Source organism: Pyxicephalus adspersus, chromosome 5 (genome assembly GCF_032062135.1).
Source record: "Pyxicephalus adspersus chromosome 5, UCB_Pads_2.0, whole genome shotgun sequence".
In the NCBI taxonomy this organism is placed as follows: Eukaryota; Metazoa; Chordata; class Amphibia; order Anura; family Pyxicephalidae; genus Pyxicephalus; species Pyxicephalus adspersus.
The window spans coordinates 78,481,054-78,508,727 of NC_092862.1; the positions used below are offsets into that span (position 1 = coordinate 78,481,054).

The 27,674-nt window shown below is 38.4% G+C and overlaps 1 protein-coding gene across 2 annotated transcripts in view; it reads right to left on the reverse strand.

The window, feature by feature from the left end:
* RPRD1A (regulation of nuclear pre-mRNA domain containing 1A) overlaps nt 1-27,421 on the reverse strand; it is a 66,517-nt gene extending 39,096 nt beyond the window's left edge. For both annotated transcript variants that reach the window (XM_072411923.1, XM_072411925.1), the window contains exons 1-3: nt 27,086-27,421; nt 5,857-5,986; nt 295-401 (exon numbers count right to left, since the gene is read on the reverse strand). In XM_072411923.1, the coding sequence (XP_072268024.1) occupies nt 295-401; nt 5,857-5,986; nt 27,086-27,236 (388 nt within the window). In that variant the 5' untranslated portion in view covers nt 27,237-27,421. The remainder of the gene's footprint in view (nt 1-294; nt 402-5,856; nt 5,987-27,085) is intronic.
* Nucleotides 27,422-27,674: the final 253 nt, after the last annotated feature.

A 27,674-nucleotide genomic window follows, 5' to 3' on the forward strand; every position in this document is an offset into this window, starting at 1 on the left:
GATCGATGGAGGACGACGCTGGATGAGCACAGGGGGACCAGGTAAGTATGGATGTACAAAATCTCGGGCTTAACCATCCTTGCAGTTTTTTTTTGCCCGAGCGAAGGTCGGGCTTAACTGCAAGGTGGTTAAATAGGCATTATGTACAACGCCCCTTTAGAATATATAAAAAAGGGAGTGCTTATGGGTAGAATGTATTTAAACTGTTTTATTTCAAAAAAGCACTACAATTTTATGTTAATAACATGCATACATTTTAAATGAACATGACTTACTGAACAGATTTTAACTTACACAAAGCCGTCTTCAGTTGCTCCATTATATCGTTTTCATATACAGCCCTCTCTTCCCATATAGAGAGAACCCTAGCCAAATGTTTCTTACAGCTCTCATCGGTTTCACTGCAGCAAAATAAATTCAGATATTAAAAAAGGCTTAACAAAAAGTATATATTACACAACAAACATACATACAAATAATTAACAGAACACTAAGGAACCAGTGGAGACCAGATTCATAATCTACTGAAAGCCCTCAAAATCATATTACTACTAAAAGTATAAAACATGGTTCAGTACAGTATTCTGTGGTCCCTATGTGTCTGTATACACTCCTGACAACATCTAAAGCCTTCATTGAACCCCTGGTATATTTACTATATTCACGGTTCACTGTATTTTATTGTGGCGGTTAGTGGGGAGAATGCCTTTTATACATTGTTGGCTAGTGGGATGAAAATCACCCTTAAAGATAAGCAAAAAGATCACTGGTGTCAGTTAACCTGACCTGAAATTTTTAATAACAATCAGGAATATTTTCTATTAAGGAGGCTATTTCAAGACCATGGTCCTCAAATTGAGTTTGCATATTAGGGACCCCTGGGGGGCACTACCATAGCAATGAGCATTGGAGTACTGCCAATTGTCTGTGCACTTTGGTGCCCCAATTATAAACCACTCACACAACTTTTGGGCTGAGTTCAGGCTGGAGGTGAGGCTGTGGTGTGCTTACCCCTTCCTCATGCCACAAAACCCTGCCTAGAGGGAAGCACTCAGTACCACTCACTGCAGTGTGAGGGACTGAGCAGCAGGCGAGATACCTGTTACACAAAACTGTCCACTTACCTTCTCTGAAGCCCAATATCTCTGGAACAGAGGGATGTTGGCAACTGGAAATGTGGGAGACAACAGAAAATGCCTTTTGCCCCTCCCCCCCATTCAAATTATCATGTCATGCTACCTTGTCACACACTGTTATCCCTTTACTCTCTAAGAAAATATAAGCGAAAGTGGAGGACTTTTGTGTCTTACTCTCCCTCAAATGTCATTAATATGGCGCAATTGCAAGATACTAAAATTTTACCACTGATATACCATGGTGCCCTGTCACATATGAATGTTCGCTTATGTTCTTTGAACCCCAATTTCACCTGAAAGGGGAGCTGTAGGTATAATAAAATGTGGGTGTGACTAACTTAGACTTGTGATTAACTCCCCCTACAATTTTATTGCTGTGGTGCCATCACAAGATTAGAAAAACTTTTATACCATGCTATCCTGTCACTCATAGATGGCAACTTACCTTCTGTAAACTCCAATTTCTCAAAAATGGGGAGTTGTAGGGGCCTGAAGAAATAGTAGTAAGAACATTGCAGAGTTGTTGGGGTACAAAGGTTAGCCCCCCCATAACTGACAGGGTCCATTGTATGGTGTAGCTTCTACTTTTTGGTACAGGAATGGTAAGTGGGGAACAATTTATGACCAGCCAGCTCTGTATGATGGCTTTAGTTTAGTATCTTTTATGCTACCTGGGAGTTAACTTTGTGTAGAGGTTCCTGACAATGTAATGTGACTATCACACCTTTACAGTTTACTTATTTAGCCCTATGATATTGTGAATTACAGACACACAAAGTGGTAGAAGGGGGAGCTTTTATTACTGGGTGATGTTGTGTATGTAGCTCCGGAATAAACAATATTTTGTATGAATACCTGAGAATTTCACAGCAAAATCCGTTTAGCAGAACACCTTTTGTTCTAAGTTGGAGGTCCACAAACTTCAGGTACAGTCCAAACACAGGTCACATATAAAATTGTGGGTTTTTTCAGCTCAAAACAGAATATATAGAAGAAGCACACTACATAGTCTACTGAGAATTTATAAGCAGCCTAGAGGGTATTTGTATTTGTCCAGTGTGATATTTGGGGGAACCAGGATGGTGGTACTGTCCAAACAGCATTGTATATTGAACACAAGAATAGGATTTTACCAGTGAATTGAAATAAGTAAGATTTCTCCATCAGCAAAAGTGGCAACAAAAAATACATGCTTTAGCAGCAAATTTTACCCCTTAAGTTACCAGTCCCCAAGGGAGGTTTTTTTTTTTTTAGAGTCTGAACTCCAAATCAACTCTGGTTGTCTGGCTGTCTGGTTAGCAAATCTAAGCACTCTCTTCCAAGCAAGACAGAAGGCCTCTCCTCACGAGAGGTTTTGCAACTACATTAATTCCCTACATCTCTCCATTCCTAGGAAACTGGGGTTCACAGAAGGTAAGTGTCCAGCTATGTGTGACAGGTTAGCATGGTATGATAGGTATAGTTTGTGATGGTCCGCCAGCAGTAAAATAGGAGGAGTAAGCAACACGAGTCCCCTGATTGCACCTACATTTTAATGTATCTACAGTTCCACATTCAGGAGAAATTGGGGTTCAAAGAACATATATATGTGACAGGGCACTGTGGTATGAAAGTGCATTGTAGTGTGTGTGTGTGTGTGGGGGGGGGGGGGGGGGCACAAGAGTCCTCCACTGACTCCTACATTTTCCTTTCTCTACTGTTAAAGAGAAATTGGGGTTCACAGAAGGTAAGTGGTCAGCTTTGTATGTGTAAATATGTGTATCAGGGTCTCCACAGGCAGGTAGCACAGGATCACCCAAGGCGCAGAGTCTAAGTGACACCAGGTCTTCACAATGGCACCCTGCAAGGGGTGATGGGCCAGTAGCCTTGAGGCCACCAGACTCTTTGCTGCTGGGAGTCACCAGGTCACAACCCCTGGGGTCACCCTGAGGAGGAAAGCTGGAGCAGCCTTGGGTGTGGAGACTGGTGGCAGACCAATAGAGTTGGGTTCCAGGAACAGGTCTAGGTAGGCAGCAAACAGGTGTAATCAGAGTCCAGGCACAGGTCTGGGCAGGCGGCAAACAGGCTTAGTCATAATCAAGCATTGGTCAGGGCAGACGGCAAGCAGGCTTAGTCAGAGTCAAGGCACGGGTCAGATCAAGAATTGCAAGAGACACAACACAAGGTAGCAAGGTAGCTGGTGCAAAGTCACAGCCCCAGCCTCCATTACTGCTGACACTAAATATCCTCTAAATTGTCCCTTTAGGGAGCTCCTCCTCCCTGGGCTGTGTCAGTGTGAGCAAGACCCACAGACCACAGACAAGTGCTCCATGGTAACTAAGGCAGAGGCAGAGAGTGAGTGCTGCACTTGGCAGCTCCATGAGGCAAACATACACAAGACACCGCAGGACGCTTTAGTGGGGAGAGCCATGGGAACGGATAGGTATTGTGACATCTCACAAGCCGCTCAATCCCTCACACCGCAGAGTCTGCAGATTTGACTCCAGACTCCATATTACATAATAATAATATATAAAGAATTTTCAAGGGGTTTACAGATGCCACATCCCAATTAGAGTACAATATAGACAAGTAACATTTCCTATGTTACAGGCATCAGCACCTAATAGTAATACATTTAGACATATCACAAAAGTTATTAAAAAATATTACATTTCATTAATAAATCAATAAAAAAAATCTCAGACAACAACCCACATTCAAGGAACAAGGAAGAGAGCAGATCAGAAGGCTTCAGGTCCAACAATAGTTATGATTGCATCACTGATATCATAGATCAAAATGCTTTCATGGAGAGGCAGAGAGACACATCCCTGTGTAAACTAAGTAAAGCCGACTGGTCCATGAAAGCATTTTGATCTATGATAATATTAATGATGCTGTTATAACTTTTGCCCTATCCTTTAATTTTAGTCTTTTAACCAATTCACAAAGCAGGCAGTATAGAGATTTTTAAAGAAAAAAATTGGTACTTGGGCCCAGGCTATATGAGTATCTACACAACATTAAAAGCACTTTAAAACAAGCAGCCCTCATTTACCTTTGTATCTTTGAGTATTGTGGGAAAATAATTTACAAAGTTTACTGAAATCTTTTTTTCTATTACAACTAAATCTTGGCAGCCTGCCAGACATAACTGTTCAACCTGAGGGGGATCCTGGCACCAGAATGGCTTTACATGCCATGCTGAACGGAGATGTGTCCTTTAAGAGGGACTTTTTTATAGGCTAATGCGAAGTATAGAAGGAAAAACAGTGAAAACAACGATTTGGGACATTTAAATGTGAATAGAAGAGTTTTAAATGTAACAGGATTAAAAGCTACTAAGGTAAAACAAAAATTGGGGTTTTTTATGGTCCAATATTTCACTTACTCACTATACTTTAGAAGTTATCACTATATTTGCAAAGCTTTTTTTAAACAAATATCCATTACATTGAACATAGGAACAAGTGAAAATTTATAGCTACACTGGTAATAGGATTTTGCCATCCAAAAGTGCATTAAAGCCATCAATTCCGATAGTCACCACCTCAACACGTTTCAGGAGGTGTGCCCATATTTTGCGCTCGATGATGGCTGGGATCATCACATGTCAGAGGGATATTAACAGCCACATAAATGATGAGGGACAAAGCAATGAGGAACTAACTAGGTCTAATTAGATATTTGTTCCAAGACCATATTCATCATCTTCCAAGTGTTAGTTAAAACAAATTCCCATGCAGCAAATGCCCATCCTGGTGCAATAGAATGGTAAATTGCCTGGTGACAGAGTTCACTGTCAACCTGACATGTGCTCTGAAATTACCACAGATTGTGAGCAAATGGAAGGGGAAGACCTGTTCCTGTCTAGAGTTTGATGAGAGGATTGTGCAGTAGCTGTAGCCCCATCTTTTATGTGTAATGTAATAGTTATAATCTTGGCCAACAATATTGGCACATTTACATTTATGTCAGAAAATGCACCACTTCTTAAGAGTTTTGAAGTGGCCAGCAATGAGTCCAGATCTAAATCCCATAGAGCGCACCTGTGGAAAGATCTAAAAACAGCAGTTGGGAGAAGGAACCCTTCAAGTCTGAGAGACCTGGAGCATCCGGCAAAGGAAGAGTGGTCCAAAATTCCAGTAGAAAGATGTAAAAGACTCACTGATTGTTACAGAAATCGATTAACATCAGTTATTTGTTCCAGAGGGTGTACTACCAAGCATTAGGTTGAGGGTGCCAAAACTTTTGTCCAGGCTATTTCTGACGTTTTGTTTGGAAAGTCTTAGTTTTTGTGTTCTTCCAGTGCGATCAAAAGAAAAAAAAAGGAGAAGTGGTGCATTTCCTGACATAAATGCAAGGGTGCCAATATTTTTGGCCATGACTGTATGTTTAATAAAAGCTTTGTAAATATAGTAATAACTTTTGAAGTTTAGAGAATAAGTGAAATACTGGACCCCAAATTTTTGTTTAACATAGCTTTCATTCGAAATTATTATTATTATTATTATTAATAATAAACAGGATTTATATAGCGCCAACAAATTTACGCAGCGCTGTACATTAAATAGGCATTGACTTGCTGTCACAAGGACTCGTGTGACATTACATGTAGCATTAAGACTTTCAAATGTAGAAAAATGTAGCTAAATGAAAAGTCATCCTATTGTTGATTTTTGTAAGCAAAGCATTAAGTCTACAAACTAAAGAAATGCAAATTTATTAAGAAACCTACCTTGCAACATGTTTAAAAGCTTCCACAATAACAGGTGCAAAATCTTTTGTAAATTCAGGTCCTTTCCTTTTGCTGTTTTGAATTACATCATTCGCCAAGTATAGAAATGTCAACTTTCTACTAGGCTTTGCTATAAAAAAAAAAAAAAAAAAAAAAAAGTGATTAATTTATAAAACAATATTTAATGACTAATACTAATTTTTCATCAAAATACTTTTTTCTTTAGTTTGATATATTACTTTCATTACCAGTTTCCTAAATTGGTAACTTTTTTTTTATCTGTGCCACATTTTACACATTAAAAAGAGGCATGCAGGTGTTTAGGCAAGGCTTGATTCACATTATGGGATTAGCATTTTGAGTTAGTTTTTTAAAAGGTATTGTGCTGCTTTGAATTGATGTATGTTCTATTTTCACACAGTGTACCAGAGATCCAAAGATCCTTACTTAATTAGCCTTTATCAAGGTGATAAGGAAAACTCTAACAACGAATAGGACTTTAAATCAATTCCTTAATGTTCATTTTGAGAGAATTTTGGACCCTCCCCAGGACAAAAATTATTTCAAACATTTCAGAAAACAATAAGTAACATGAAGACAATTACTTGTTTTATCGATTTGTTTTTAAGCTACTGGTGCTTAGCTACTGGAATTTGAAAATTTAGATCCCTCATAGCTATACAAATTACAAAGATATAAATGAACTTTTAAAGCTTAAATGGATTTTGATGTTCATACAATCTGTGGAATAAACAAATATATCTTCCACAAATTATTTTCTGTCTTGTAGTCATATCAGGATACCTTCCCTCTTACATGACTATCTGAAGAATGCCTACTCTTTTACTGTTTTTTAAATACTCATTATAATTACTCTACTTACTATTTTGAGGCAGTGAATTTACTGAAACATTCCCTAGTGGAGAATCAAAAAGGAAGTGTTAAACATCTCCCCATTCTATCCAGAATTGGGAAAAGTTGGCTTTGGGTCTTTCACGCAGCCCAAGCCTACTTTATTCCGTTTGATTTTGCATGTATATTTTAATGAAAGTCACAAGGAGAGCTTCCCTTAGACGTGTCAGTTTCCCTGAGGACTTTAGCGGATTTCTCAGGATTGGATGCAGTGCACTTTCGCACGCATTTCTGTTCATTTTGTGTAGGGCTGTGGAGTCTATAGATAAATCCTTGGACTCCTCAGTTCATCTTTTTATCTTCAAAGTTATTAGCTTTATATTTACTATTGCACCTACCCTTATGGCCAGAGAATTAGGTAATGTAGAACGTCAAGAAGTGGTAGACAGTATCTGAATGGAAGTAATGCCTCCCAGATAGCAATGGTTTTGGGTTGTAATCATACAACCATAACCAAAATGATTAAGACTTATGAATTTTCCAGTAGAGTGGAACAATTACCAAGAGGAGTTCTGAGAAATTCAAAGTTGGATGAAGCCCATAAGGAGGAATCACGCAAATTAATGTTCGAAGATTGCGGAACAAGCCTTAGGAAAATGAAGGATCGGTTATTTGCCAAATTTGGAATTAATGTATCTTTTTCAACAATAGATACATTGATAAATTCCAACAGTCATTAAAAAGAAATTCTTTAATTCCTGCAAGGCGCAATGATTCCCACTCTCTTCAAGAAAGGCTTAACTATGCTAACAAAATCATTGATCTCATTGCTAAGGAAGATGGAAAAAACATTTACTTTCTTGATGAAGTAGGTTTTAACATCTCAATGGAAGATCCCCTACTGGGCAAAGGGCGGTGCATGTTGTGGCTGGAGTGCATTCACGAGCATTTAATCAAGAAGCATTCCTCAATTTTATTGATGAGGTTTTGAATGTTTTTAGTGAAGAGTGTTCAGCATGCCATCCCAATTATAGATAATGTCCCCTTTCATAAAACTAGCCAGGTAAAGAGCTTGGTTGAACGTAAGGGACACCAACTGTTATTTTTACCACCGTACTCTCCATTTCTTAATACTGTTGAGAACATTTTCTCTAACTTGAAAGAGGTAGTAAGGCTAATTTATCAACAATGTATTTTTAACAATAGGCGAACAGTATTGCTTAAATTATTATGCAAAAATGTTTGGCTTTTTGCCTAAATACCTAAGAGGGTAAAGCATTAATGATTAATAAATCATTTATTATTACATATTTTTATTTAATGTTTCTTGAGAAAAACGTATGGTAAAAGTATTGTGTTATATTTAATTTATTGATTTATGAATAATCAGGGGGTCTACATTTTTGGTGAAGTTTGGTTGCAAAAGTGTGAAGTTTGAATGTAAAAGTGTGAAGTTTGAATGCAAAATAATTTTTGACAAAGGTGAAATTTTTTTTGTGAAGTTTGGTTGCAAAAGTGTGAAGTTTGAATGTAAAAGTGTAGTGATAAAGTGAGAAACCCTGTAATATGCTAATGTATTTTCCACGTTGATTGAAGAAAGGCAACGCCATTTACCAACAGAACTACTGCCTAGGAAACTGATGCTTTTCTGTATTAGCCAGTTTAAACAAAAGACAAAAAAATGAAAACAATAAGGTTTTGTTTTTTTCAAGTCGCTATAAAGTAGTAGCATAGCATGCATAAAAATCAGGAACAGGAACTTTACCAGTTTAAAAATATGAACCACATTCTTTGGTAGTTTTAAAACAAAAACAAAGCTTAACTACATGAACAAAAAACAAAAGCTGGAAAATCTAAAACAGTTTATATATTAGACTTGGAAAATATTTGTAGAGTAGAATAGCGGTTAAATGCAATCCAAAACTAACTCAATGTAGTGTTGTTCTAATATACAGAAAATAGTCTTTCAACACTGACTTGGGTAGGTGGCATTGCTGTTACGGTTCTAGCCACTTCACTAATAATCTTGGGATAAACAAGAATGGCTTTTTCTACAGTCAGTTTCGATTAGTGATCATACTTTTCTACTAGTTTTAATTCTTTAAAAAAATTCTTGCTGGAATCTCTTTATTTGGACATTTTCTGGTTGATTATCTTTCACGCATATGCAACGTCACTTTTACTGTTGAAATCAAAGTCTAATTCTTCATTTGAAGAGGATGATGCCGAGTTACCAGTGCTTACATCCTTATCCAGTGGTGGTGTTTTAGGTAGTAATCCCTTCATGCGAACTGCTACATCATAGAGGGCCTTTTTTACAGTTTCAGTTTGGTCATTGCTCATTAATATTCGGCTCACTGGATCAACATAAATAGCAGCTAACAAAATTTGATTATCCAGTAAGAGATTCTCTCTTTTCTTCATTGAAGATACAATGCCATCAGCTATTAACCCTCCACTTTTTTTCAGGCAATATATCAAGCTTTTCTATTTCAAGAAGAATTTACCAGGTGTGAAAAATCTTCAGATTGCAAACTCTTGGTGACAGTAAAGGGGTTCGAAAGCAGATTTTCCAATGCTTTTACTTGTGTCCACAGTTAATAAAACATTTTCATTGTCAAGTTCTTTAAGAAAGTCTTTTGGTTCAAGCAAACACTTTACTATCAAATAGGTTTCCTGCACGTCTTTTCAAAATGGCATCTGTTTTAGGGGCCCTGTCTGCAACAGATACTTGCCTCAATTTGCCCATTAGAGTAGCTGCATGACAATCTTTCAATCCATCTCCTATTGCAAGTTGCAGAGTATGAACAGCACAAAGCATATGTTGAGTAGTAGTATGCTTAGATGCTTCTTTAACAATGTTATCCAAAATGTCACTATTCTCTTTGCTTTCACTTTCTCCAATACTTGCAGAACTGTCTTCCTTTAATATCTGTCACTTTGTTCATTTATTTTATTCATTTTCTCAATTGTGCTAAACATATTAGAAGCATTATCTATCACAATACATGGAATCTGTTCCTGTTTAATTTCAAAATCTTCTAGAACATGCTCCACTAACTTCTGAATATAGTGGTGTGATGTGTCTGGGTGTCCTTTACTCCCAAGATTTGCATTATTGTTTTATTATTTTTATCAACAAATTCAACATTAATAGCAAAATAATTAACTCCGAAGTGTGCATGCATCCATTTTTATGAAGACAATATGTCCCTTCAGACCTTTTCGTAGTTTTTCCTTTTTTCATTTGGACCCTTCAATTATAAGTTTACTTATACTTTCTCTTTCCAGAGAAACACCAAGTTTGTTAGCCATTTCTCCATTTAGGCCTAAAAAAGACTGGCTGTGAAAAGAAGGATAGTGGTACACTATTCTTTACTACCATTTCAATAATGTGATTTTTGAATTTTACTGGTGTCATTGTTATGGTAACTTTGCCAGACATAAAGAATCTTCTTAGTTGTGTTTGGTCTCCAGTAGATCTCTGCATATTTTGTTATCCCAGAAGTAGATGGAATTATTTCATTGATATCTTTCTCATTCACAACTTCTAACACGCCGCAAGTGTCTTTTCAAATTTGATGCTCTTGTATGTGCATTTTTGTTATACCCACTGAAACTGGAAATTTTTGCACTACATTGTTTTTCACCATCATCTTCAAGAATACATTGACACACGTAAAGTTTCCCATCACTTGATGATCGTGTTTGTTGACAGACATTTTGCCATTGTGAATGGGGTGTCACTAAAATATAAATATAAAATATGTTATACTAACTAGCATATTCTTTGATTTAAATACAAACATACACATAGTCCTGCACTATTGCAAACATACATACACTATGGCACTATACACACAAATAAGCTATAGCCCTGCACAAAATTTAGACATAATTTGTCCTATACAGAAAAACATGCACAAACATGCATACTATACACACACACACACACACACAACACAGAGCCCTGCTATTTTATCCAGAAACATACACACAGCCGTCCATCATAGTACACACAAGCAGCCATGCAGATTTCAAATAAACATGAACACTTACAGTTGAATCCAAAAAGCTGTTCCTCCAAGTTCTTCTAAACTCTTTTACCAGAGAGAGGAAATTGAGCAGACGCTGCTGCCATTATCTTTGTTTGCAGATCTGCTGAAGAAAGGGCAGTGGGAGGCTCCAGCGCCAGGGGGGCCACTTAACCAACTTCCCAGTATTCGGTGGTGTGCAAAATGATGTTAAAGTTGTTTTTGTAATGTACATAATTCAAATTACAATAATGTAAATGTTAGGTTGTATAATAGCTCAGCTGAACTTCACACTAGTAGAAATACAACTATGCACTGGGCTTTATTCCTACATCAGAGAAGTACCTAATTATGACTACTGTTTGTGAAATAGGACATTTGAACCTGCTGTATTATTTTATTATAAATTTAAATTTATCAGGGGTCGGAGTCCACAGCCCTGGTTTTGTGTGCTGTATTTGTAATGAATGGGGTCAGTATCACAACGGACAGCCACACAAATGGTTGTGCAGTGCTGTGTAATGCAAAGCAACACACTTTTGAATAGTGGGAACAGTGCTGTACAGGCACAACTAAGATAGAGAGTATAATACCACAGGGTCACTTTTAGGGCCCATTTACAACACATGCATTATTATTTTGGGAAAAAAAAGGAATTCACAGTAGTTTCAGTGCCACACTCCACAAATAATTAAGTATTCACATCCTGCTTTGTGATGACCTATAGCGCTGGTGCCAGTTTTTTCTTTTCTTGCTTTCTTACCATATAATAATAAAATTCAACATTCAACAGTGTTCATATTTTACAACAAATGGGAAAGAGTAGCTACGCTTGTACAATGGCTTAGTGCAGAGGTAGGCAAACTCCAGCCTTTAGACCGGATATGGCCTAGCCAGTATTCCAGTCCAGACCAACGGCCTCTAGTTATTTATTGTTGGATCCAGTCTAATTGAATTGTCGCGTTATCTCGAGTTCCCGTGATATCATCGAGTTCCCGCACAGTAACCACAATTACTATGCCTAAAGAGCAGAAGCAGCTACCAGTCCCCAGAAGGTTGACCTTGAACGCTGTGACTTCAACCTAAAATGGACTGAGGAATTATTCTTCGTCCAAAGCGGCAACAAAGCCCTGTGTTTAGTGTGCAACGACACCAACAGCACTTTCAAGCGGTCGAATCTCAAGGGGCATTTCAATGCCAAGCATGCGCACACGTACAGACTTTCATTGACTTCTACCATCAGCTGCAACATGCTCAGTTTCCAATGTTGTTAGCCCGTGCCAAGTGTGTGATCGCATTGTTTGGCAACACTTATGCGTGTGAGAAGCTGTTCTCCGAAATGAAGATTTGTAAGAACAAGCTGCGCTCTCAGCTCACTGATAATCACTTTAATGACATTCTGTTGCTTAACTTCCCATCATTAGAACCTGATATTGTATATGTCTCTAAGAACATGCAATATCATGTTTCCCGTTAATCGTACTGTATTTTTAAATAAAAAAATCTTTCCTTGGACACCTTGTTTCTTTTGGTCCAGTGTGCCTTCTTGACTTCCTGAAATGGCCTAGTAGTGCAAAAAGATTCCCAACCTCTGGCGTAGTTAAAAGAAATCTAAAGATGGTTCCATGCTTTTACCCATAGGGTCCTAGAAGCTTAAAAAAAAAAGTAATTCAAATTGATATTTTATTGTAGTATTGCATATATTTTAAATACTGGTAGCACCTTAAGCCTGTATAAATTTTCCCATAATGCCCCATACACCAGACTGTGGCAAAGGGTCAGCTCTGTGACCAAAACTGGCTTTATTGCTTTGAATATTGCTACTAGGCACTGGAGGGGCAGTTAAAGGTTGACTTCACTGTGATAATTTCACATAATTATTTATTCAGTACACGAATGGCAAGAAGTTGACCGGGTTGTACTGCTAATGTGTAAATAAGAAAAGCAGTTGCCCTAATAATATACACCCCACTGTAAATCCTTGATTCAAATAAATCTTCTTTAAAACACGTACAATATATCCCTAACTTCTTAGTATCCTAGGGCAATGTTCCCAAACCTTCTTGCTGTACGTTTTCTTTCCCCTACCCCCACTCCCTGATTGTACCCCATTCTTTGTAGTTTTTTTTTTTTTTTTTTTATACAGCACTACATTCTAGTCTTCCTTTTCTATGCAGATACCAATATATGCATATACCATATTTGTTTTTGACAGGAAAAAATTGTTTTTATAACTTTTATTATCAGATTCCGTCTGTTTATTGTGTTTTTTTTTTTACTGCACTCTCAGTGATAGGTATTTACGGATTTGATATACTTACCTAGTTATGTGCATTGTATTACTATTCTTTTAAAAAAAAATATTTCAAAGAACAAAAAGCAGTTTTATATATGTCGTATATTAGTGGTGAATGAATTACAAGAGTGCTAAACAAAGTTACAAATAATTTGGTGAGTAAAATCATTCACTGTAAAAAAAAAAAAAAAAAAAAAAAAAAAAAGTTTTATTTTTTTTAAAAAAGGTTTACTTTTTGTATTACATTTATTTTGCTACAATGCCATGTGTGCAGAGTGTGTGAATGAGGCCAAACTAAATGTATTTAATTTAACCCCCCTGGCGGTAATCCTGAGTGGTGGAATAAAGGGCTTACTTAGTCCTTAAAAGCCTGCGGCATCCTCCAGCGATGCCAGCCCGTCATCTGTGTCCCTTGGCCTTGCATCCCGCCATGGGAACATTGGAGACATGAGGCTAGGAAATGTGTGTGTGTGCGGGCGTGCGTTAGGGGCGAGACAGGCGGGAAATTTTAAATTAGAAGTATTTTTAAATGTCAAAAGTACCGATTTGACATTAAACACTAAATTAATCATACTGCCAGGGAAGTTAAAGTGACGTACATTCTGCCAATGCATTTATACTTTTACATCCTAAAAATATCATAGCAGTTTGTTTTCCACTGGCATTATTATGATTATGTGAATTATAACAGATCATTGTACATAATATAAGTATCAACTCTCTGGTCTCCAACAACAGAATTTGGAGTGGACCTTGGACTAAAATGCTTACATGGCTGCTTCCTACCCCCTGCTGTCAAAAACCTGCATTACAGATATAAAATACAATCTTTGGGTAAAACTTTAAAAAATACTTAAAGGGGAACTATACTCAAAAAACAAAACAAAAACATACTTATCTTCAATTCCGCAAGGCAGACCGATCACTCAAAGGGTGTCCTGCGCCTGGTCCTGCATCGCCCAAACATTCGTCCCAGGGCCAGTGCTCTGGGCGCCATCTACGTCTTCTCTTCCTGGTTCTTCATCCTACATCACCCGACCTAGGCGCGAGATTGGGTGACATAGGATGAAAAAAAAAATTTCCGATCTTACTGCGCATTCGTGAGATCAACAAACTTTTCTCTTCGAGCAAAAAGGCTCCTTCTGCGCATGCCCGAGATGCTCGGGCATGCGTAGAAGGAGCACCCAAAAGCCTCCCGGGATGCCTGATGTAGGTATCCCGGGAGGCTTTCTTTTCTACCCTTTTGTGTAAAGTGAAAATTCTGAGTATAGGTAGGCTTTATTACTTACCTTTCTCACAGGATTCTGGTTGGCCCACTTAGAAAAGACCAGATTTGTGGGTCTTCTTAATGTTAAGATCCCACATCCTGTCTAAACATCCTCCTGTACAGTGAACTAGCTTCCTTTCATGAGAATTGACAGTTTTCCCACACTTTTCTGTGAAACCCACCAATGACTAGCGATGGAACCGGAACGTAGCTCAGGTTTTTACTCTTGCATCTTCTTATAATGTTTTGTTTTTCATTTTAAAAGTTGTGTTAACAGGAGGTGGGTCTAGCCACATATGAAAACCTTGCATTTTAGTGTGATTTTTTTGTTAGCCATTATATAATCTCCATATAATATGAAAATTTGGGGCCTGAATTACTAAAGCTCTCCAAGACTGAAGCATACAGACTATCATGGGAGAACTGTGCAAGCTGCACATTGCTCAGTGTACAGGCTTGGCATGTAAGTCTACATGAGTGTTTTGTTACACCCACCTGGCCAGTGAAGACATTGATTTCAAACCTGAATGAAGGGCGAAGATGACAGTGGCATCATTGAGGGATATCAAAGGGTTACAGTGCTGATTAGGGTACTTTGGCAGGTATGTGTGTATAACTTAGGCATGTTTGCGCCAGCAGCAAAGTTTACATTTGCTTTCAATTTTAGCTTCCACTTCTTTTCTTCACTTCTTGGCCCTCAATATACTAATATTGTGGGACTGAGTGGCACTTACAAGTTATTATATAACCAAAACATAAAGTCTACATTGAACAATTATTTCAGGAATTATACATTATAAACATTCAATTTTGTTAATGACAAATTATAATTTAAGAAATGTTTGATCATACGAGACAATCTTTTTTTTTAATTCTATTTAATTATTGTTCAGTATATTCATTGTCTCAATATACTCCTGAGGAAGCCTTAAGGCAAAACGTGTCATGATACGAGACATCATTTATCTTTTTTTTACCACGGGAAAGCTTTGCATAAAAGCAGGACCTAAATGTCCTATAAATGCTGTATTAACAGGTTTTGGACTTTATCACTGATTTACTGTATATAACCTATGTATCACTATGAGAAACCTGGCTTGACGCTATAATAGACCTTGAGTTGCCAAATAAAAAAATAATCCTGTCTTCTCTTTTTAATTTTAATTTATGCTTTAAGCAATACCATGGGGTTGTCCAAATAACCTAAATATAGAAAGGAAGATATCTGCTTTAACATCATAACAAAAGCGCAGTCCAGGAGAAATTACCTCAACCCCCCCACACATGAAGGAGTTACATCATTGGTCATCCAATGGCCAAAGATCACAGTAGACACAGAAGGGGCAACACTAAAGATGGTGGTGGTACAATGCTGCTCACTGCCACCAGCTGTCAAATGTATAGATGGTGGTTCCACCTCTAAGGTGTGAGCGAACAAGTGGCTGACACCAGGAGCAGCGAGGGATCACTCTTGAGAAAGGTCTGACCCTGTCCTATAAACAGCAAAAATATGGTGTCTTACTAGACACTGTGTTCAAAATACTTATTTTTTTATATGTATGGTCATATTTAATCCTCAAAAAGTTTATTTCAACTTGTACAGACAACAGTTTTAGTGTACTCACTCAGTCATAAAAACTTAAATTCAGAGAAATTTAGCAATTTTCCTTTAGTCTCACTAAATATATGAACTTGGTTGTGTTGTTGAAAGTAAGCTTTCATAAATGGTTGTCTATTTATTAATATTTCAGCTTGAAATACTTAAAGCCTAAAACACATTTAGAAAAGCCTAAAACAGTTTGTCTTACAATTCTCACAAGTTCTCTTATCATAATCTGATATACCATGTTTCCCTTATGGATGTAAACCAAGTGGTAATTACACAGAATGACTCATCATTTTAGGTAATTGGATCCAGTGGGAGTTTTCTTTATATGATTAAGTAAACACAACCGTTGATTTGCTTAATTTATAGGTAAACAGGGCGTGAGAACAATAGTATCACAATCAAAAAGCCTTTGAGACTACTCCTTAGAGGTTACTTAGAAAGCCTGTACAATGATTTCTATTTATATTAGTTTTTTTCTTACCTCAGTATAAATGAACCATTTTAGCCCAGAGACTTTTTCCTCCCTATACCTCGAGTCCCTATTTTTTGTCCTAATGTCTTAACATCTAGTCTGAGATACCTCTAGCCTTTTCACCAAACAAAATATCACACAAAATTAGGTAATGTAATGTTGAGGAATGGAAAAGTCTTGTGGGTAATTTTTATATTTTAATCCGAATTTCTCAGATTTTAATCCCACACTACAATGTATACGAACAAAAAAAAATATGTATTTGCAAAAATTGATCACTTAAGTTACGATTTTACCAAATATTATGTTCCTGCTTCAGATTAACTATTGTGTGCCTACCCATCCCTATGGCATGAAAACAAGATGGCTCTTACTTCCCCATTACTTTACTTTACTTCAAGTTACAGGTTATGGTTAGGGTAATGCAAATTCCCTTGGAATTTAGGCCAGCACCTTATAGGCATAGTTCTCCCCAGAAGGTTTTAGCTGGTTGCTCTGCCCAGCTGCTGTGCCTCCCTGCCCATCTACCATCTGCAGCTTTAATCCTCTGAACTGATCTCAGTGAGGCTGCTCTGTGCTAATCCATTCAAAGGATTGCTGCCACTGATGAGAGGTGGGTGGGGGAACTCAGTTCACCCTTCATGGGAGTGAGACACAGGCAGCCCCGCCCCTATCTGATAGCATAAGCTGGGATTTCTACCCTGTTTCCCCTATAATAAGGCACTGTCTTATATTTTTTGAAATGCCAAAATATGCCCTAGGTCTTATTTTTAGGGGGATGTCTTTTTTTCCATGAAGACTACAGTACACATTTATTGTTGAAAATCACTCATGTGCCAATGATTGTCCCCTTTCTGATCACTCATGTGCCATTGATTGTCCCCTTTCTGATCATTTGCGGGGGGTGCTTTATTTTAATTGTTTGAGCAAAAATCGGGGGGGTGGCTTATTTGATGGGGATGCCTTATCATCGGGGAAACACGGTATTTGCCTCTAAAAAGTATGCGCACGAGTGGGCATGTTTAATATAGTAATCAGTAGTGCTGTGAGAGCTGTGTGTAACGGCATGACATTGTACAGCCTCACAGCTCTCTGTGAACAATTTTCGATATCTCCTAAACCGTATGTTGCAATGACTTGAAAATTTCAGGGTGCACAGGGGCTCTCATAGATATTAGTTACAATCCACAATTTCAGCCCCCCAGCTTTAAAGAATTTCAAGATATGGGGGTCACAAATGTAAAAAGTTATGAAAACCTAACTTTGGGGCATCTAGGAGTCCTAAATTTAAAGTGCAAATTGGGGACCCCCAGGGCCACTAATATAGCAATAAACATTGGGGTGGAGCCCCTAAATATATACCTACCTGTCACAAACCTAAAACTATCAAACTATCCTGCCTTTCCTTGCTTGAACCCCAACTTATCTGAGGTGTGGGGGTACAAAACTGAAAATATAGGTGCAAGTAGGGGACACATTCTCTCCCTACAATTTCACTACTACAGCATCATTAGAACATAAAACACTCTACATTAAAATGGGCTTCCCTGCCCTGTTACACATTCCTATCCACTTCTAACATTTTGAACTTCAATTTCCCTGGAATGGTAAGGTGTAAGAAACCAAAAATGTAGGTACAAGTGGGGAACATCTGTAGCTAACATCCCCTAAAACGTCATCACTATGGCATCATTGGAACATAAACTCTGCCCACTAAAATTACTGGAAGGGTACAATCATGTGTAACAAAGAAGGCCATTTTGATGGACAGTTTTTTTATGATGTAATGATGCCGTGGTGATGAAAGTTTGGGAGGTGATAGCCACAAGTGTCTCCCACTTCCACCTATATATTTGCACCTCTTCATTCCAGAGAAATTGGGGTTTGAGGTAGAGATGCAGACAGATATGTGTAACAGAGCAGGCAGCACATTTTGATGGGTGGAGATTTTTTATGTTCTCATAATGCCATAATAATGAAATTTTAGAAAGGTTTAGCCACCAGTGTCCCACACTTGCAATTAGAGTTTCGGTTTCCTCCACATTTCGGAGAAGTTGTGGTTCAAAGAAGAAAAGTCGACAAGGTGGCATAGCATGATAGTTATAGTTCTGTGAAAGAAAGGAATGAATTTAGGCTTAGTTTTGTGAAAGGATCAAATGAAAAAAATGTTTTCACAAAAGTTCACTATAACTAAATATAGCCTCAGGGGCACATCTAAAGTTAGGCTGAATTCAAACTTACAGTAAGATTACATTTGTCCATTCCTCATGCTAGGAACCACTGCTGCTTAAAAAACTGCTAGGTCTGAAAAAACCCAGCACTTACCACCTGCTACCAATCCTAGGTGCCAAGCAGTTCCCAGAAGTCACTCAGGAGGGGTGAATGGCCCAGTTTTTTGCTGCTAATATGAACTAAGCCTAACTTGTTACACCACATTAATTACACTATTACACTACAAGGGATTACACTCTTAAAACCTTGAACACTAGGAAGTTGAGTCATAATTTGCAGCATAATACATAGATTAAAAAAATTGGATTTACTAATGGGCCAGGCATTACAAAGTCGGAACAAAGTATAGGGAGAAGGTAGAACACAAACAATAGGTTACTGGATACCCATGGCATAAACAACTGGGAGTGCTAAATTTTCCACGTCTTGCCATACCCCCTTTTGAACACATGGCTACAGCTTCCCACCAGCCGGATGAAAAAAAATTTCTGGGGAGAACATGGTTATAGGGTTAGGAAGGGTCGCTTTAAAATTATGGATCAGTCACTTGTTAAATGGACAAAAGTAGCACCAAAAGCTTTTATATACCATTACCAATTTATCTTGATTATAAAATCAATATTACATTGCATTTATGGGTCAATTTGTAACTAATATTTTTTTACATCCTATTAAGTATGCACCACCAAACAAGTACACTAGCAATTTAACAGAAAAGCTTGTGTGACTAAATTTGTGCCACCTGCTTTCTGAATTGATATCACTGCCTTTTTGTCTAAGACCCACTCTGAACTGCAGTGCCTGAAAAGAGTAATACGAGAGATACAGATAAAGGATGATTTGGCTTAGTCAGGGAAGGTAATATGCTTTTTGCTTATTTTGAGGCTTGTGTATCACATAACTGGAACTTCAACTTTTTTTCTTTTTCAATTAGAATGATTTTTTTTTTTTTTTACCTTTAACTCACGATTTTACACATTTTCTGACTGTATTCAATGTGTGAAATTTGGGTAAACATATTCATAAATGGACCATATAAAATTAGGCAGAAGAGCAGAGGGGCTGAGAAAGGATAAATAAAGGAGGGTAGTCAGGGTTTGGAACTTATGGCCAGTAATAATTAGATGTTAAAGAATTCCAGAATGGTCAAAGGTGAATGAAATCTAATATTTTTTTTTACTTATAATACCTACATGGCTGCTATGCTCAACATCTTGATTTACTTAAATCAATGACCCAGAATATGTGTGCTAAAGTAAAAAGAAGTTAGAAGTTCCTATCTGACCACTTGTTTTCACATAGATAGTTTTTCAGGTCTAGACTATATGTAGGGCGGAAAGCTTTTATCAGCAACTTGTTTGGGTCTTTAACAACATTAAAACAGGCATTAGCTCAGCCTTATTCAAAGATACCCATTTTGTTGCAAGAGCTCCTCAAAGGAATTACAACCTTATAATTTGATAACAAGGACCTCATCCTACTACTGATGCAAAAATAATGGTGTAAACCAGGATCTTTATATTTGAAATGTTAGTCATATAAAGTTTTATTAGACTGAATAACAAACCTAAAGTAGCCCCCAAAAAGCTTGGTGCGGTCAGGTATTTTATACATGCGAGAAAGTATATACACCCATTGGAATTTACAGACCTCTACAATACATTTAACCGGGAAAACATTCAATCTTCAAATAAACAATGGCTGTAAGGGAACAATTAAATTAAAAGCTGAATTCTCACTAATTTATTAAACAAAAAATATAAACAGATGTAACGAAGAAAAGTAATACACCACTGGCCCTGTGAGCTGCTATTGCTTTAGAAAAACTTCCCACCAGTGTCAGACATTTAAACTGTTGACCACTTTTCCTTGTAAAATTCCTTTAGTTTCAATATGTGGGTTTCCCAGCAATAAATTACGAGTTTGAATCCCCCTACAACATTTTAATTGGATTCAAATCACAGCTTTGACTAGGTCAGTCAAAAATGCTCCACATCATCTTTTAGAGCCAAAAATGCTCCACATCATCTTTTAGAGCCATTCACTGGTGATTTGCAAGCCCTTTTTCTGATCATTTGTTTAGTCTTAGTCCAATGGTGGGTGCACTTTCCACAAGGGTTACCTGTAAACTGCAATATAATGTTGGGGTTCTTAAAATGGAACTAAAGCCTGCTTCACTCACCTGTTCCATCACAGGGCCAGCTATCTTTTTCCTTCATTTTTTCCGATCTTTGGCCATCTTGATTGGATAGGTTGGCATGACATAATTAACATGAAGTTATATAGGAGTTCATCCGGTCCCAGCAAGCTCAGGGGAATCTGAGATTGCGGTCAACCAAAGCTGATCTGCGCACGCGCAGCTCAGTTCTATGCAGCAAAAAGACAGGTAAGATTGCCTGTCCTTTTTTGCAATAATCCCATGATTGATTCAACATTTTTAAATTCCATTTTTTTGGGCATGAAGCAGTCAACCCACAATCCGAATATTCAGTGAAATGAATTTCATAATTTATCCCCTAAAACCATGTGCCAGACTTTTAGGCATCCAAAAACATGTTTTTATCATTTATCAATAACATGACAAACTACACATCAGTAAGAAGAATAGTGCCCCTTGTTACAGGTGCCACCTGCATATTCCCTTATTATTGGAACTTTAAGTGATGGTAAATGTAGATGTATGTTTCTTTTCAATATGGTAAATCTAGATTATGTCTTCAAATTATTATTAACCAGTATTTATATAGCGCCAACATATTATGCAGCACTTTACAAAGTCAATTGTCACAACATTAATTGTCCCTCAATGGGGCTCACCATTTAATAATAGATTATCAGATTGAATATACTGTGTCAATTTTATGTGTCATTTGTTAAAGTATAACATGTTTATCTGGCACGGTTTGAATGAAGATCAAATGTTGGATTGTTTAAATATGCTAAAATTCTTCATTTCCATGAGGGGACTTATTTTTTCCTATGCAAGTAACAAATGCTGGCAAAATTAGACGACAGCCTACTAGATACCAAATAAAAAAATCATTGCACACTATAGGGGATTTTTTTTGTCCAAATGACTGGAAACAAAATGGTCTACTCAAGCTGTCCCTTGAGTAGACTGAATCTTTTATTCTTTCTGCTTACAACATATGCTTTCCTTTAGAGCATGTATGTGATTGCTCAGGTTTCAAATATGGGCTAGTCTGTGGAAAAAGATAAACATATGCTCTGGTCTGATTGTGTACAAATATTGCACAACAGTAGAAAAGGACATACACCTAAGGCTAGGTACACATGTGCAATGGTTCTCGTCGGATAATCGGCTCAGGGCTGATATCAGACGAGAATCTTGTGTGTGTACAGTGCTCATCCTCCGAACAACCGTCCTGGTGGATCCACAGACAATGGATGACAAACAATCATAATGGAAGTGAAGAGGGCCGCTTCACCCATTCCCCCTCCATATAGCACTAGTTCATGCATCGTGCAGTCATTTGTCGTTGAAAAGGATCGTGAAAGATCTTTTCCAATGACAATTATTGCATGTGTATACATAAAGTTAAAGGACAAGAAGGAAAACATTACAGGACATCTGGAAGTTCATAAGTTGTGCAGCCTAGAGGACCTGAAGACAAAATTATTTTTTACAGACCATGGATATGTTCTAATCATGTCTGATTTATGCTGAATACAATGTGACTACAATATAGTGAATCTGAGCCCTTAGTGCAGTTTCAATTATATTGCAGGGGACAGGGTTAAAGTTTTAAATAATCCAGCATATCAAATTTGTCCCAATATGCTCAAAAAATAAATATTAGTGTAGTTCTTCCTGGGTACAACCATATACACTAAAGTGTTTTTCTATTTTTTTTTTAATATTTAATTTGTTTCACTATAGCCTCCTGTTAAAAGTAATGGTCACAATGTGTAATGTATCCCATATTCATTGTTTTAATTTATTAAACACACATTTCAAACCACGTTTTTCTTGGCCTGGTCTCATAAGCCTCCTCTTCTTTATTCTTCACCAGTATCCTACTTGAAGTTTGGTGACAGCAGAAAGATCCATATACAAGCATTCAAAATGATAAATTTAATTATTTCAAAATAAAAGCTGAAAGAGCTAATAGAAATAAAGGATTTATACTACACAACAATCTAGTTTGGTAATTCACTCAAAAGGCTTAAAAGGATTAGATAAAAGATAAATATCAGTAAGTCCTAAAAGGATTAGATAAAAAGATAAATATCAGTAAGCTATATTTCATGTTTTTTTCCAGCTTTCAGTGTGTTTCACCCCTGAATACAATCCTTATCTTTCCATGTGATCTGGATCCAATATGGGCTGTAAAAAAAAGGCAATACGGCTTTCAGTTGTTCAAAGGTTTATTATCTGGCCCTTGTCAACTGAAAATTATACCAGTATTGTGGTATTATCATCAAGTGTGTTTCTGAACAGAATGCTTACTTTTTCTTAATGTTAAATGTCTTGCTTTACTAGTTTGGCTCCTTCATTTTTCTGTCAAAGCTAAAAAATAAAAAAACTCAAAACCGGTTTGCTTTTGTAAAGGTAAATGAATGTTTTGTCAAGCACAATATTCAAGTCACACTGTGAGGGACATAGAACACAGATGCATTGCCCCCAAGTCTTATCTTGGAGGAGTGGGGATGGGTAAAGCTGCGTACACACTGCCAATTTTTGTCGTTGGAAAGGATCTTTCACGATCCTTTCCAACGACAAGGGAGTGCACGATGCATGAACGGTGCTGTACATACAGCACCGTTCATGCTCTATGGAGAGGGGAGGGGGAGAGCGACGGAGCGGCACCCTGCTGCGCGCTCTCCCCTTCCCTTTCATTAGGATCGGCTGTCGTCCATCGTCCGTGGATCCGGCAGGTCGGTGGTCCGGACGATGGACGACACCGACTGTACACACGGCAGATTTTCGCCCGATAATTGGCCGATGCCGATTATCGGGCGATAAAAATCTGACGTGTGTACGTAGCTTTAGTCTCTTTCCTCCAGGGCTCCATGTCTCCCGCACATCTCCACTCAGTCCTTTTGGATGCCCTTTGACAATTCTTCTCACCTGTGGAAGGCTCTTTCACAGAAATGAATTTACATTCTTCTATGAAAGCACAGCCAACCCCAGCCGGGAGACTTCATTGAAAAAACTGTGGGATTCCAAGTGGGTGGAACAGAGAAGATTGGATGGGTCAGGTATATACAACCTTGGGGGTAAATATTTGAAAGATGACTGTACAAAAAGTACAATAATCTTTAAGGATTGGTGTAAACAGCTGTACACACAGACTTTTACACATTAAACTTTAACCAAAAAAAAAAAAGATTTGATATCTTGCATGCAATTTCATTTCGTCGAAATGACGAGCCCCGGAAAGAAGAGGGAAGCTGAGAGAGACAGCATGGTTTGTTGAGGGATCAAGGGCTTTGCACAAGTAAAGGCAGGGTATTTTTTTTTTTTTTAATAAAAGTTAAATTGTGTGCAAGTATAGTTTACATATACCACAATTTTGTTTACAATGTTACATTTAAGAAAGACTAAGAGCCGATCTCACTGCACATGTGCGAGACTGGCATCTCCTTCCCCTAGGAGGAAAAAATGCCCCTTTTGCGCATGCCCGGGATTAGGGCATTGCAGAAGGAGCAGCCAGAGCCTCCCGGGATGCGTGACGTAGGCATCCTGGGATGCTCTGCGCTCCCATTAAGTCTTGATAGCCTCAATCAGGATTTAAAGTGGCGGTGCTGCACCCTTTTTTGTTTCTTTTTTAAAAAGGGTGTTGCACTTATAAAATGTTTTTTTTTCTTACATAGAAGGATTGTCTACCCTTCTATGTAAAGCAAAAACGTTAAGTTTAGGTACGCTTTAAATAAAATAATAGGAGCTTTGAAAATTGGCAATCAGGTAGGTCTTTATTGAAGAAAGGGACGTTCTCCATTTGTCTTTGCTGCACATGCACAGCTAAGCATAGGATGCCGGTATCCACAACAGAGTAAGGACAGGTGAGTGCAATTACAAGATTGCCTATTAGGCAGGTAAAGTATTGTTTTTTTTTTGTTTTGTTTTTTTTTGGGGGGTTTAGTTCCACTTGAAAAGAAGAAACTCCAAGTCCATGATGCTACAGGTATCCGATTTTAGAAAACCTGTTCCCCCAGTCAACATCACTGCAAGACAAGTCAGAAACCACAGAATGTAGTGGGGAGGAATGCACAGGAAACTGGAAAAGCAAGCATTCTTTTTAGTTGTAATCTTGTAATGAAAGAGTAACTAAGCTGTCAGAAGTAAATAAGCAATAGCAAATATTTCCAGCCATACATTACAGGTTATATGCACGTTTTAACACATCCAATGAAAGGGACATTCAAAGTGTTTTTGTCAGCACTCATTCACACCAGGTACATTGTTATGCAGGCTTGCTCATTATTTCCCCACCAAGTCTGTCCCCACCAATGTACTGCAAAAAGTCCTTTGTGCTGCATTTTGGCTTCACTGACCTGTACCCCCTGCCAAGTGCTTTGGTTTCCCAATAATCCTTACATCACTGCGCATCTATTTACTGCTGAGAGGGACACGCTAGTAGTGTAGGGGCAGGGAGAGGAAGGGGTTAAAGGAATCCTAAAATTTTTAGTTGAAGATTCTGAATGGGAACTCTGCAAAAAAACAAAAAGGATCACTGGAGCAGGGAAGGTACTAAAAACAGACCTTTCTCCAATTTCACAGAGAGCTCTTAAAGTGGATATATCATGACATTTTTAACATTAAATAAAGGGTGGCTAACACTTTTATATAATGACTTTTTTATTTTTGTTGATTCTGGGGAGGTCCTCCCCCCATCGATCTTTACTGCCAGAGCAGTAAACCCAGAGTCTTCTGCGATACACATTTCATATCTCAGGAAGCTTTGCGTTGCTCCTTCAGCAAATGCGTAGGGGGAAAAAAAAGTCAATATCACACATGTGCAGCGAGATCTCCATTTTTACATTTTACTGGATCACGACATCACCCGATCTAGTGCCTGCACAGTGTCAGATTAGGTGATGTGAGCAGAAGCCGGAAGGAGGCGGCAGACCTGCTGGTTCCTCCACGCAAGAAGAAAGACGGGACTGTGTGAGACCGACTGGAATTTGATTGCGGAGGAATCGAGGGCTCTTTGGAATGTAAAAGGTGTTTTTTTTTTTTGTCAATGAAAGTTCTGCTTTAACAATATGAATTAGAACCTTAAGCAAATCAAATAACCCCCCCCCCCCTTATTTGCTAGCTTGAAGATATTAAGTATCTAGTTATTTTATCCCCTGTCCAACTGTCTGTGGCCTCTTTTATTCACTGGATTTCAGCTCTTTAAAGCATATCTAAACTCAGAATTTTTACTTTACATAAAGGGGTAGACAACCCTTTTATTTAAAGAAAAAAAAAAAAAAAAAAAAGGGTGCACCTCCCTGGTGATAAAGACAAAGTGGAAGCGCAAAGCCTCCAGGGATACCTAAGTCACGCATCCTGGGAGACTCTTGGCTGTTCCTTTTGCGTATGATCTCGGGCATGCGCAGAAGGAGCTCTTTCATCAATAGATTGGGAAAAAAGATTGCCAATCTACGTTACCTGATCTCACGCCTGCACAGTGCGAGATCGGGTGATGCTGGAAGAAGAACCCAGAAGAAGAGAGAATGTTGGCGCCCAGCGCTCCCTCTGCACTGGGCCGAAGACAGACACTGGGACAATGTGAGACCTGATGCAAGAAACCTCCCGACGCATAAACTGACCTGCCAGAATAAATGTAAGTGTGATTTTTTTTTTAGTGTTTTGGGTTTACGTCCACTTTAAATCATGGGGGCTCAAGGTCACATGTTTTCAGGAGGTATGTACAGTACCAGCACCCTCAGCCATCATCTGACTGCAATGTGTGGAGAAGTACATACACTTATTGAAGAGATCAATGGATCCAACTTAAGGTGATTTAAAAAAAAAGTTGATGATAATGAGGGATAGAAGGTACCTGGGAAATCAAATTTTAAGAGGACAAAAACATTAGCTCTGGGCAGTATGGTTAAATTTTGAGGTTCTTACATTCTTATCTCTGTGTTCCGCTAAAACACAAGCATTTCCAACACATGCGGTGGCACACCAAGCAATGCCTTTCACTCACTTAAAATGCTGTGAATTAGCAGCGTGCCACAAGATTGCATGGCATGGAAAGATGGCAGCAGCAGCAGTTTCCTAGCATTGTATTCAATGGGCTGCCTAACACAAGGTGTGACATTGCAGTGCCCACAAACACACTGCGTCTAGAACACACATATAATTATGTGGCAAGATCTACAAGACACAGAAAATGCAGAAGAGACAATGCTGACTGCAGAAAGAAGAGAACCTGTCTATTCAGGTGTATGATTGTACAATGCACACGTCCCATAGGACTGGGGGGTTACTGCCCAGCTCCTTCCTTACCTTTCCGCAGCTCCCTATCCCACACGGCCACAATGACCCTGGAGTGTTTTCTATGGTGAATCAGCCACAGAGACAAGGTCTGCACACTTTGCTGCGAGTTACTCAGTTCCGACAGTTTTTTCTCCAGGGCCGCCTCAGAGAACGCAGACATTCCGGCCACCTGCACACAACTCACTGCCTGCACTAGGAAGCCCCAAAGCCGGCCGTGAAAGCCTCAGGAGTGCTGGCGCTGCCTTTATCTAATTCAATAGGAGGCCATGTAACATATTGGGATAATATTAATGTGTAGCGGCTAGTTCCCATCCAGTACAAGGACCTGGAAGTGACGGCAATCAGGGAACCGGAAGTGGGCGGGGCATCACGGATCAAACTTCAAGTCCGGGAAACTGCAGTTGGGAGGCAGGGAAAATGAATGCTCGATCTCCTCACACAGCAAACAGCTATGTGTGTGTGATTTATATAGTATAAGCTGTCAGGGTTTTTGTGGGGTATCATTCTCTTATTATAGAGCGCACGGGTAGTTCCGTAGGGGAATATAAGGGAGACAGGTAATGGGGGCACTGACATTGCTGGGGGATATGGAGGGTTC